This window comes from Aspergillus uvarum (genome assembly GCF_003184745.1).
Source record: "Aspergillus uvarum CBS 121591 unplaced genomic scaffold BO82scaffold_22, whole genome shotgun sequence".
Lineage (NCBI taxonomy): Eukaryota > Fungi > Ascomycota > Eurotiomycetes > Eurotiales > Aspergillaceae > Aspergillus > Aspergillus uvarum.
The window spans coordinates 443,100-455,751 of record NW_020291319.1 but is presented as its reverse complement, the minus strand read 5'-3'; the positions used below and the strand labels follow the sequence as shown (position 1 = coordinate 455,751).

At 50.6% G+C, this 12,652-nt stretch overlaps 3 protein-coding genes across 3 annotated transcripts; 2 read left to right on the top strand and 1 right to left on the bottom strand.

Moving 5' to 3' along the window:
• Nucleotides 1-6,322: 6,322 nt before the first annotated feature.
• Nucleotides 6,323-6,908, bottom strand: BO82DRAFT_64005 (uncharacterized protein). The gene has a single exon (XM_025641419.1). It carries the CDS (start codon nucleotides 6,814-6,816, stop codon nucleotides 6,466-6,468), a length of 351 nt encoding a protein of 116 aa, XP_025492759.1. The 5' UTR covers nucleotides 6,817-6,908; the 3' UTR covers nucleotides 6,323-6,465.
• Nucleotides 6,909-8,594: 1,686 nt separating this feature from the next.
• BO82DRAFT_353774 (uncharacterized protein) lies at nucleotides 8,595-9,264 on the top strand. Its single transcript, XM_025635047.1, has one exon. It carries the CDS (start codon nucleotides 8,956-8,958, stop codon nucleotides 9,238-9,240), a length of 285 nt encoding a protein of 94 aa, XP_025492758.1. The 5' UTR covers nucleotides 8,595-8,955; the 3' UTR covers nucleotides 9,241-9,264.
• A 1,202-nt stretch (nucleotides 9,265-10,466) lies between these two features.
• On the top strand, nucleotides 10,467-12,548 carry BO82DRAFT_401538 (protein phosphatase regulator GAC1; the record flags this gene model as incomplete). Its single annotated transcript, XM_025639268.1, has 1 exon — nucleotides 10,467-12,548. The coding sequence occupies one exon, from the start codon at nucleotides 10,467-10,469 to the stop codon at nucleotides 12,546-12,548; it is 2,082 nt and encodes a 693-aa protein (XP_025492757.1).
• Between the last annotated feature and the right edge of the window lie 104 nt (nucleotides 12,549-12,652).

Here is a 12,652-nt window from a genome sequence, read left to right as displayed (position 1 = left end):
GAAAGTGATGGGATTCGCCTCTTTGGTCTGTCTGTCTCCGAGTATATACATGTATATGGATGTATTCGAGGGTTGCTTCTTGCAGTTTTCGATCGTACAGCATGTACTCCTTTTGCCGCTCAAAAATGATTTGCCTCAGGTTCTACAGAGGGGTCTGGCTTGTTCAAGGTCTGTCGAGATTGTCCATCTTGGAGGGGGTTCTACTGGTTCTATTGACATCTAGACGGCGGGTAGGCGCATCAAGGGGCGGCGTTTGGAAGGGTCGTCCGCGGCCCTTCGCCACCACTCAATCAGCGGGTAGGGATACATTCACACTGAGGGGGCGTTGTGATGTCGTAAACGTAGGGCGTTTGCATTGTCTCATATCAGTGGCGAGCCCCTGCACGAGGTGATGCTCTATCTGAATAGGACTACTTCACGAGGCGGGGAAGGAGAGGTGGCTGTGGCAAGGAGGAACGTACAACGTTTGGGAAGTGGGCTTCGAAATGGACCCAGACGGCGCAGGTTGGAAAAGTCACGGTGGAGGCGTCTATACCGATATGTGCTTACGGGTTGGGTTGGTTGGTTGGGAGGTTGGGAGGTTTGTAAGCATTGGCTAGAGACTGCCAAGAGGCCTAGGAAGAAGGTTTGATGCACCTTTGCTGCGTCCGTGGTTTGAAGTTGAATGTGCTGTCTGGCTTGGTAGCCTGATGCAGCGGGCACACTGGGATTGAATGGCGTACCTCATGAGACGGAGATCGCCTCCTGCGCCGTTCTGGAAGAATTGAACGGGTGCTGAGTGATCCTTATGGCAGGCATGTGTCTCATCCCCAATCTTGCAGGCACAATTGTTCAAATGAAAAATTCCGATGGTCATGTTGACAACAGCATGGTGATTGTTAAGCCATGACAGGGTGAAGAAGCGCCAAGGATGCCCATATACCTGTGGATACTTGTATAATTGGCCATAGTATGATATAGACTCCCGTACTGGCGTTGTCGCGACTGAGGGTAAGCGCTAGGCGCAGGAAGAGAGCATGAGTTGGCAGACCAGGGGCCACACTGTTGCGTATATGATGTGCTCCAGGGTGTCTGTACCCCGCAAAGGCTGTGCTCTTGTCAAGTGACTAGCTCGAGGATAGGGCGGTTGGGACCCAGTAAAAGTGCCAGACAGAGGGAAAAGCTGTATGTCATGATATTGCAGTGCGGAGGGGACGGATCGAAGCCATCCTGTACGGCCATCTTAACGGGAGGCTGCTATAGCTGCACACCCCACATTCGCGGACCGCGATGCTCAACGTTTCCCATTGAGGAAGAAAGAGGGGAAACACGGTCGGCTGGCGATAAGTCGGACTGAAACTCGCACACAGCAGGGGGGAGGAGGGGTTTTGCGCGCTCAGACAATGTGTATGGCATGTTTGTCACGTTGCTAACCTAGGCGTTGCTCTCTTCCTTGCTGGTCAAGAAGTGGTGTCTGTGCTCGACGGGACCCCCGGTCCAGTGGCATTACCGTCCAGGCTTGCGTGGCGGAAGGATGAAGCCCGCGCTAATGGGACACTCTCCTCCGGGTCAAGCTTGACAGTCTGAATGCCCGAGATCAATGAAATTGAAGGTTTTGGAGCGGGGTGGACAGGACGGACGGCTTGGATGTCTGTTGCATGGGGGTACAACTAGGTAGCTGTCATGTGTACTGGCGCGGTGTGTTTGCAGATTGCGGTTGGTCGGATATGCACACCCATCCCTTGTTGTATCGTTAGTTGCTGCGCTGATGGTCAACCCCGGGGTTATTTGTTGCTGGCTAATGTGGTTAGTAAGTGTATAACGTGCGTTAGATCGCATTGCTGCTGGGCATGAACAGCCATTTCTCAAAGATAGATCTGCCCTTCCGACTGATCCGTGTTTGTGACAGCCTCTCTGTTCGAAGAGGCTTCAGTCTACTGCGTCTCTCTGTATTCTCCGCGGATCCCCTCTCTCCCGTCTCGTTCCCTCCTCACTTGTGGGGGTGGGCTGCTAAGCGAAGTGATCAGATCCAAGGGGTCAACCACAACTTGGCCTGGGAATGTGGAGAATGAAGAATGAGGAGCGAGCGGAAGTCATGCACTTTCGGCGGAAACAATTGGGAAATGACGACAGTGCCAGATGCCACGTGATTAGCCCACCGCAGTGAGTATTGACGGTGAAAGGCAGCAGAATATGTGGAGAGATAGATGATGACGTCATCATACAGCCAAGCTGCTAGCCCGGCAACAGAACAGTACAGTACAGTACACTTTATATAGTACGGAGTATGTACATTGCTTCTACAGACATATCACATTGATGCACACAATGAAGCTGCGGAGATCTTCTCCGCAGTATCTACTGCATGGTGGATGTAGACTAAGTAGAGATGGACTTCAACCCCAGATTGTATGCATGGAGCTTAGCAAGACATAATCCGAGTATCGCACTGGAGATATAGTTGAAACCGGTGATTTTCTGCAGTGACCACAGGCTAAGAGCAAGTGGCCTAAGGCTCTAGAGGCCTATAGGCTTACGAACCCTCTCTCAATGCAAAGTGAGAGTCTAACCACCAGAAGGGCTACAGAAGTAGAGTCATTAGGCCAATATCGGGTATCTAGCCATTCGTAGAAAGGAAGAACTAAAGGCGGAAGAAGGTCAGCTCTATCTTAAGACTCCTTCCTCGATGGAGACTGACACCGCAGGATTTCTTCCGTGGCCATCGCGGATAATTGACTGAAGTAGCAAGGATTTCAGTAGCACGCTGTACCACCACGATCAAAGATCAACGGGTTAGAGTGATTTACAAGCTTTCGAGGATAATGCCCGAGGTACCCATTGCCTGCATCAAACCCACGGCAAACTTCCAAATGGGGGGCTACTACCCGCCCTTATCTTGCATGCGTGAGTTCAGCTGCCCTCGAGATCAGAATTCATCGGCCATATCATGTTGATGATTGCGTTATCTTACAACAGAGCAAACAAACTTCGCCCAGAAGATCATTCTCCGCAAACATCAATATGGTAGACGCGTTTACCACCTGTGTGACTCTGACCGGAACTCCTGGGAACGCAGATCACGGGGACAGAACTCTGGTCCATGCTCGGATCGAGCTGATAAGTGTTGTGTGTCAGTGGGTTATGGCGGCAGTCGCCAGCCTTGGGCATTGTGATAGAGTGATATAGAGTAATTACCACGCATCTTGGGCCAAATACCACGCAAGGGCCTGTCCATCCTCGCTGTTGTTCCGTGATGTCCCGAACCACCCCCGCAGGTCTGTAGTTCCTGGGTTTTTAGCCCGACGAACGATGTCTGTCACCGCGCAACTGACCCTACGGACACGGACTCCTTCCTGTACCCCAGTGATCAACAATCATGTGGTCCACGACTACACAAATTCAAATCTCCGCTCTACCATGCAACCCATTACTCGCGGCAGGCCAAAGCTGCTCATTCAGCGAGAGCTGCGGTTATCGGGTAACGAAAGTCACCTAAGTAACCCCGCCTATCTCTAAGGGCAAACAATCACGGCCGAGTCCGAGAGTTCATCGCAAGGCTCGTGAAGCTCAATAGCCGGCGACAACCAACAGCACGCAATAGTCCCTGCATCAAGATACACAGCATAGCCGTCGCGGCGTCAGTTCGGCGAGAGAATGATGGGAACAACCAATCGGTCATCCTAATCACCCTAAGGGATTCATTTCGACGAGGGCAGCGCAGCTCAACAAAACATGAAGACAGATCCCCCATGGGGTCCCCAGCTTCATACAGTGCTCGGAAGACAGTCGTGCGGGACAGCACCTCCACAAATTCCTAGTTTGCATGCAAAGCATTGGAGCTTGCGACGCAACGAGGAGGTCGAGACCACGTCGGCTATCGGATCAAACTGAAGCTGTATCGCGTGCTGCTGCTGCTGCTGCTGCTAATCCTCCACCAACCTTCCGTTGACAAGGAAAATAAGATATCCTGTGCGGGTCGAAATGGGCTGGATTCCACTTCTGTCATGTTATACCCTGGCCGCGGTGAACCAATCTGATCTCGCGGGACAAGCTCTAGATACGAGCAGAGAAAGTTGACAGACTTTGTTGACCGCCTAGTGCGGAAAGTTTCGTAAGCTTTGACACATAAAAAGTTAAATTTGTTGATTTTGGAGACGCCCGTACTTTGACAGGGCTGGGAGCAGGAGGAGAAAAGAGGAGAAGGAAGTCGGAGACTAAAGACTAAAAAGACGCCAGGGCTCGAACGTGGCGGTAGGGGCCGATCAGCGAATTACGGTGGTGCTACTCGGCGCCGCCTTTCCGCCAGGGCGCTCGACCACCCGCCGTAGTGCCAACTGTAGCAGAGCTGCCACAGTACTAGCAGATTTTAGCACGATGAAGGTTAGAAAGAGGGGAAAGCTAAGGTCTATATTCCAAGTCAGTGCTCAAAGTCTCAAACTCTGCTAGTTTCAGGGGGCTTGGGGGCTTGGAGTCTCGGACGGCTGAGTGGGAATTTAGTTTGATGCACGTCAATTGCAGTGGGAACCCACCAGAAGGCCTAGTCAGCTAAGAAAGGCATTGTATATTGTGCTCGGTGATAACACGATAACAGTTACATCCTCTATCTGCAGGTTGGTCTGCTTCCCTCCGCCCTCAAGAAAAAGCATATCCTTCTGGCCACGTTTCTAATAAGAACAGGGGTTCAATTTGTTTCTCTCTCCCGGTCTTGCGTGAAAACCTGAGAGGAAAAGGACAGACGGTCAGCACGGTGTGAGTATTGGGGCTAGATTGAGCAGCGACGCAGCGGATGGCTTGAATGCTAGAAATTTAGTATGCTTCTGGATCTGCAGGAATGTGCAAGGCGCAATCAAATTAGGTGTCTCTAAACCAAACCTCATAAGCTCGGAGAGGTCCTTGCGGGAAGGTCGATCGCGCTTGGGGAAGTGCCAAGAGACCAGAGTTGCAGTAGTATCTTCTCGTTCTCATGTCGCCCCCCCCCCATGCAGCAGGAACGGTCTGGTCGGTCTAGTCGTTATGTGCAGTCCAGTCGACTTGGTTAGTCCGCCTGTCAATCAGCCCAGAGGAGATTGCTGTCCCGTTAATGGATGAGAGAGATGCTGAGTCTCCGCCGTGGCTTGTCGCAATTTAGACATGATGTCCTGGGGAGGAGCGAATTGAGTTGCGCAATAGAGGAGGTGACCGACCGGGGGACCGGGGAACCGGAGGCGCCCTGTCGTGCGGTGAGTCGAGACAAGATAAGACCGGCATGGGGCATGGGGGTGGGTGAGACAAGCGCCCGCCCGAGATAGAAATGCCCTTCAAAACGAGAAAATGAAGGTAGAGCGACAGGTACAGTCGAACGATCTCGTTCTGGATGATCCGTGTTTTGATAAAGTAGCCGTGGTGGTGGTGGTGGAGAGGTGCAGTGCAGTGAACGATATACCTACCTATTTTGGGGAGACCGAGCCAGATCCCCGGCCTATCCTGATGGGGGCGGAAGCCCTTCACCTCAGCTACAGATTTTAGCGAGAAGGTTAATTAATGAAAAAAGAGGTCTGGACATTACACCAGTTATACACAAACCCTACTTGGAAACAGGAATTGCATGATATTGGAGATACATCGTCTTAGCCGAGTCTTATTGATCAATGCGCTAAATCTACATGCGGCACGTCGCACCATTGATACAAACTCCTCGAATAATCGACAAAAATATGTACCATGTACGGAGCATTTTGAGCGAAGATGAAGTCTTTTATTTAGGGTGTCAGATTGTTCAATTGGGTGGCAAAAGTGGTCCTGTGCGTAGTCCGATCCCGCACCGATGGGACAGCATTATAGCCCGATCGTGGTTATCGTTACTGGTTATCAGTCATATCATTCATATCGATGATGGGCCTCGAGTGCCAAGAAATGTGACATAGGGAGGGTCATCGAGACTTTTAAAAGGGTCATCGCCCGACAACGGAAGCAAGCGTTCATTTCCAGGCTCCATTTCTCCATCCTCTGTGTCTCGGCTCTCGGTTGCAGAGCAGTCGGCCAATCTTTTTGGCCAGACCAAGGCAGCACAGAGGACAGTGAAATTTACTACTCCCCTCATGGTCTGTGCAGACTCCAGAAGTTTTTGAACGTGACGACTGGAGAACTGACACCACCAAGAATGCGTCTCGACCTTCGACCCGGCAAACAGTGCTCCAGCAGGTGCAGGTAACTGATGTCATAGCCCGGGAATTTCCTTGGAAAATCAATCGTTGGCCCGAACGACGCTAGTGCTTAGCACATCCATCAAATTTAACCACTCCAGCTTAACGGGTGGGTAACCAAGCCCGGACTAGTGTAGTCCTTCCTCCACCCCCACTTGAAATGTATGAGTAGAAAAAGTCATTTAGGCTCCGAAGTCCGAGGAGATGATACTCATACATACCTTCGGACTCTTCGAGACCAGAGGAATAAGCAAAACCACACCCAAAAGGGGATTTATTATATACTCTCTGTATTGTGATCTAGCTAAGTACTCCGTACTGTGCGTGCCTCTGCTACTATAGACGTGCAGCTCCAGCAGCTGTATCGAGGTGGATCTTCCACGCCTATAAACTTTGCTTGCTTCTCTTGTCCATCACACATCTGCATCTTTGTCTGTAAAAGTTTTCGCTTCAATGTCCCAAATTGTAAAATCCCACGCTGATCAGCTTTCACCCCCTCCTTGTAAAAAAGAAAAAGAAGACACTCCATTCCAATTGACGGAGGGGCCACTCGACCATCGGTACTTACGCCATACGGAAACCACCGGCCGGAAGCTGGGGTCACTGTTCCAAGGCTGGGAACCCGACAAGCCAGGAGGCAGGGCCGAATATACATGGAAGTGGGAACCTTTTAGCAAAGCGCTTCATCAATCAATGATACTGAGGGAAGCTATCCAGCCAGCTGAAGCTGGAAGATATTGACCATGATTGGTAGGTGGTCGACACCAGGGATCTAATATACATCGAACACAGATTTTTAGTGTGGGCAGCATTCTAACGCTCCCCAGCATTTTTTTGCCCTCTAGACCTTCGAGAGACACTTCCGGAACCGCTGGTTGGGCGGTGGCGACTTTTAGACCGGCGCTAACCAAAGCCTGGAAGCCCCTGAACATGTAGGTGTAAGAGAGACAGAGAAAAAGAGAAAAAAAAAGGCCCGGAGGAGGGGTGGAGGAAGGAGGGGAATGGAGGGAACACTGGGGGTGGAGACTCAACCATGGTTACTGATACGTAAACCCTTAACCTTTCCTTTCTCTAACACTACTATGTACTACGACGTGCTGCCTACGGCTCCGTACCATCATCGGGTCAAGGCGGGCTGTACCATGACATGGTTTGATCGGGAGGGTCTTTTGAACAGTAACAGTCCGGTCGCTTCGCTTGGTCGCTCGGCTGGCTGGCTCTCAGACTCTCTCGAGACACGGTCGGGAAGGAGAACGTGAGTCCTTGCATAGGTCGATCAGACACCCCCGAATTCTCTTATCGATCGAGATAACCGATTCCATGGAATTGGGGAAAGGTGTGAATTTATTGACATTCCCGAGTGGCCAAGAGGTTTCTTCGTCTTTTATCATCATCATCATCATCATCACCATCATCCAAATCGTACTCGTCATCGTCATCATCGATAGATTGGGTTCGTAATCTTAGACCGACACAGAAAGGACCGTTTCGGTATGGCGACCGACATCATGGAAGCCCTCGGAAGCGCTGCAGCCATGCCTTGAAATTCGACATTCTTCTGGACTAGCACGTACATCATACCTTCTCCGACTGGACTAGAGTAGGACCTACCTACATCGTTACACACATACCTCCAATGAACAACCACCTAGATATGAGAGACTAACTAGAATACTCCGGCCATGCAGCCTTGAAGATCACCTGTTCCCCACTCCAGCCACATGTGGTGAAGTGCTTTGATATCAGTGATAGTCATGATAGCCATAGTTGTGGTGATGATGTGCGTTTAGGGTTCCCGATGGCGCAAACGTGAGGAACCAGGGAAGATCTATCTCAAATTGGAGAGGGAATGACGGGGATAAGGAGGGCAGGGGGGGTGGGGGGTCAAGATGTCGAACCGAACGAGGATTGAAGGAGATCATTATTGATAATCCCTGATTGTCATGGTGCCATCCGGGTACCGAAGGGATAGAGAATGCGATCGGGAGGCGAAGGAACCCGGGCAGGACAAGGCAGGCCAAGGTATATCGTAGAAAGATGAAAGGGGAGTTTGTGAGTGATTGAGTGAGAGTGTAGTACTGTAGACTAATTTGTTAGAGACCGACCGACCGTCTTACAATCCTACTGCCATCATACAATCAATCTCACTCTTTCTGAATTTTCCAAGTTTTATTTTATTTTATTTTATTATTCTTTCTTTTTTTTTTTTTTTTTTTTTTTTTTTTTTTTGGCTCCTTTCACTACTCTGTACACTACACTCCTCTCCCTCCCTCCCTTCCATGCGTACGGACATACGACAGTGGACGTACCGATATTCATGGGATCCACCAAGCCGGAACGCATTGACTGGACAGTTGGGATCGTCCCCAGTCCCAGACCGTTCGATCGCCTATTTTAAGTTGGTTAGTAGCATCCCAGCACTCGTATTTACCACTAATACCACGGCCACCTTCATCATCATCCTCTCATCTTCTTGCTCCCTTCTTGCTCCCGCTCCGGGTACGGCGGCAACTTGGTAGTCCAAGGTACCGACTTGTAGCTTCGATCCCACTCTGTTATCGCTCTCTGCCCCTGTCATGTCACCACCCGTTTTCGCCTTCATCTTCATAGATTAACCAATTCAAGGAGTCATTTCAGATTACAGTTTGCTTCAAGAGGGGTAGGAACAGAGAGACAGACACACCAAGAGGGAAAGATGAGGGGCTAGACACCTGTTGCTTTCGGAGATCTCGAAGTCAAAAATGAATCTGGAGCGATGGAAGAAGGAAATCTACGAAATCTACGAAGCAACTAGATGCAGTCCTGGAAAACGGGCCCGCTCCATCTACTGCCCGCTTTAGTTTTGCCCCTCCCTGGCTGGCAGTGGTTGAATGAACGAGCGAAAGAGAGACAGCCATTGCGGAACGAGGACGAACGAGACCGTACCGAATTTTCCTTGCCTGGGCGGCGGCTTCGTTCTTCGACTTCTTCTTCTTCTGCCTCTGCCTGCCTAGACTACCTGCTTGCTGCAAGTTGCAACAACGTCCGAGCTCCTCCTCCCTTATCAATATCATTCCTGAATTATGTCGAGCTTTTTTGATTAGGAACATCTTTTGCTGGGGTGGGTGGGACATTTATTTTCTTGAAATAATAAATAATAATAATTATTTTTACTTTCCTTATTTTGACTCTCCAGATATTTTAATTTATTTTCAGACATGTAATTAAATCCTCTTTTTTCAACGCTCTCCCTGTCTCTCTGAGTCTTCTTAATATTCTTAATCTTCTTCTGCTATCTCTTTATACCGACCGTCAACTGCGGCTCACTCCATTTCCCACTCCGCCCTGGGCCTGTCATCTTTCATATACTCACTCCATTTTCCCATTTCCTTCCCATCCTTCTCCGACAAGCCCGCCTTCGAATCCTGGTCCTCCCTCCCCCTCCCTCCCTTCCTCCCCTCCATCCCGATTCACTTCTTTGTATCTACTTCAATCCCGGTTCGCCTTCAACCAACCAGCCAACCAAACCCGAATTCCGTTCTTCTTATTCTGCTTCTTTTCTTCTTTTCCTCTGGCATCCTCCTCATCTTTTTTCAACCCCACGTTCTCACTTCCAATCAATTATATCCCTGGCGGTCTCTGTCCTGTTTCAACCTCAATCTCGTTAATGTCGCAATCAAACTGATGTCGCATCTCCAAGGTAAGTACTTTGACAGACTCGAATCTCCAGCCTCCTCCTCCTCCGCCTGCGTCGCCTCCCACTTCCAATACTTCAATGGCAACCTCTTTCCTCTCTCCCTCCTCCCTCGCGCAATTAGAGAATTTCAGATGTATTCCCGGTGATTTGTTTGGTCGCAATCGCTTCGTTCTCCATTCGTACCACTGCCTGGGATCCTGTTATGTGTCGTAACACCTTGTTTGCTGCATCTGCCCTCCGCACCAAGCCTTTGCCTCCAACGCTCCTTCTACTTATCGGCACCCACTGGAACGTCGCGAGTCACACCACTCTTCCTCCACCTTTCGCTGCACGCCCAGCTCTGTCATCAACTCACTCAGCTATCCTTCTCTCCCACTTATTTCCCTCGCCCTGACGCGGGTCGAAGCTTCTGTCCCTCATGCTTCACTGTCTTACGCTGCGTTTCCAACCTTGATGCTCGGAACTGACTGGAAGATAAGACCACTTTCAAAGACGCCATATTCCCGGACCTCTAGTCTCCTAATCAAAGACCGGTTTTCTTTCTCTCGCAGCTCACCTCGCTTCTGGAGGTTTCTCACCAATTCATTATCCACCACCCTTTCTGTGTTGCATCACACAAGGTCGGCCGGATGCCCTACACTGCGCCGTTGAAGACGTCGCCGTCCGCGCAGCATATTGAATACTCTCCACTCACCTCCAATTCCTGTCCCAACTCGCCCACCGTGGTCTCCTCACATCCTCCCCGTCCACACCTACCTCGCTCCTACTCCTCGACGTCTTATGTACGGCGGCATCGGAGGAGCCCTTCCAATAGCAAAGCCTTCGTCTTCCCTGAGCCAGATCACTCGTCAAAGCCAGACCATGTCAGCTACTCCCAGTCGAGTATTCGAAAGTCTCCTCCTCCCCTGAGTGACGCGGTCATTCCTCCAGGGGCCCTGATCTCTCCTCCTGATTCTGCTCCTAACTCCAGTGATGAAGAAACATCATATCGACCGCAGGGCGATCTGCAACTGGAAAAATTAGAGGCAGCCGTGAGGTCGATTGAGCAAAGAAGGATGTCCTCACCAGAGAGACCGGTTAATCAAGACACGTCGTCTTCAAGCATGGCTGCTTCCACCGCCGAAGCCCTGAAACATATGCGGCCGCCTCTTTCTCGAGAAGCTCGCAAAATCTCTCATTCACGTTCAGCTACCGAGTCTTTAGTTGACCACAAGCAAGATGAAGTCTTAACTACTTCACCCGAAGAAAGTGATCGGGACGATGAACCCCGTGTGAAGCACCCAATGGTACGCAAGAAGTCAGGAGAGCTCGTTCGGCCTGCTCTTCGTCCAGCTTCGGCTCGACGGCGTCCGTCCAGTATGCCAGGAACGCCGACATTTTCCAAGGCTGTGCATTTCGATGCCCAACTGGAGCATATCCGGCACTTCCTGCAGCTGGACAAACCCCAGGCTGTCAGTGCTGACACATCTCCTGTCGACGACTATGATGCTGCCGGGGAGTTTCCTTTCCGCCACACACCTCATGACAGCACTTCGGAATGGGAGATCACGCTCAACAACTTCCCTACTGATGTCTCCTCCCGCGCCAATCAGCGTGTCCGCCTGGAACGTCTATATCTTTCTCCTGACAAGCATACCCTGATCGGTGTTGTGGCTGTTGCTAATTTGGCATTTCACAAACATGTTGCGGCTCGTTTCACCTTGGATCATTGGAAAACGGTATCCGAGGTTACAGCAGAATACAACGACCAATCCCGACGGGAGCATGCCCAAGATGCTTATGACAGGTTCTCATTCAATATCAAGTTGAATGATCAGACCAACCTTGAAAAGAAGACAATGTTTGTGTGCATACGCTACAATGTCGAAGGCCAAGAGTATTGGGACAACAACCATCACAAGAACTTTCAAGTCAATTTCACGAAGATTACCAAACCTAAGGTCGGGCAAACGAACTCGCAGCCCACGAAGCCTCGCACCGCGTTGCCTCGCAGTAGGAGCTTTGTGGTGTCCACCAGTCGTCCCCAATCGATGCCTCCGTCGTTTGACAACTTTTCCGAGATGGATAAGTATGTATCTTTCGGCAACTCACCCAAGGCCACCAAGGAGAGTCAATTGTGTGACGATGAGCCGCACGATGTTGAGGTCGCTGCTCCCATTCGTCGTGATAAGCAGAACCATCAGGTTTTTGGCAACCGCTATGATTTTGAGGCATCATTGACGGCGGCTATGAAGACCAAACCGACGCATGACCGAACAACGTTGGCCGCCCGCGCCAAATCCAATCCCTCGCCGCATGGTCATCATCAGCACACGTCAGAGAAGCGAATGAGTTCTCGTGATCAAATCTCCAGCCATGCAAACGGCAATGGCTACCAAACAAGTTCTGTGTCCAGTCACAAGCCTTCCACCCTGGTATCGAGCAAACCACATCGCGAGTCCTCAGTATATAAGGAGCTGGTGGATAAGTATTGTTTCTTCGGCTCTCCTAACTTCTCAACGGACGGGAACGATTCCACGGCCGTTAAGGATTTTGCAAGCCGAACAAGCTCCAGCAGCAGTTCCAGTGCAGGTTCTCCATGCTCATCACCTCACATCGAGGCGGCATATGGTGTCGATTCACGAACCTCCTCTCCTAGTCACATCGGATTCCCCTACCTCCAGAACAACTTTATCAAAGAAACCAACACGCCAGCAATTATCCAAGGATGAACGAAGAACCCTCATCCTCCCGAAACCGTCCTCCTCCATTGAATTTCGATACATATCTCAGACTTAGTATCTGGACGATACGATGCTTGTATGGATGGGCAGGC

Bases quoted from the DNA above. Each gene is read 5' to 3' on its own strand.
- BO82DRAFT_64005 (XM_025641419.1), bottom strand. From the start codon at position 6,816: ATGTATATTCGGCCCTGCCTCCTGGCTTGTCGGGTTCCCAGCCTTGGA.
- BO82DRAFT_353774 (XM_025635047.1), top strand. From the start codon at position 8,956: ATGCAGTCCTGGAAAACGGGCCCGCTCCATCTACTGCCCGCTTTAGTT.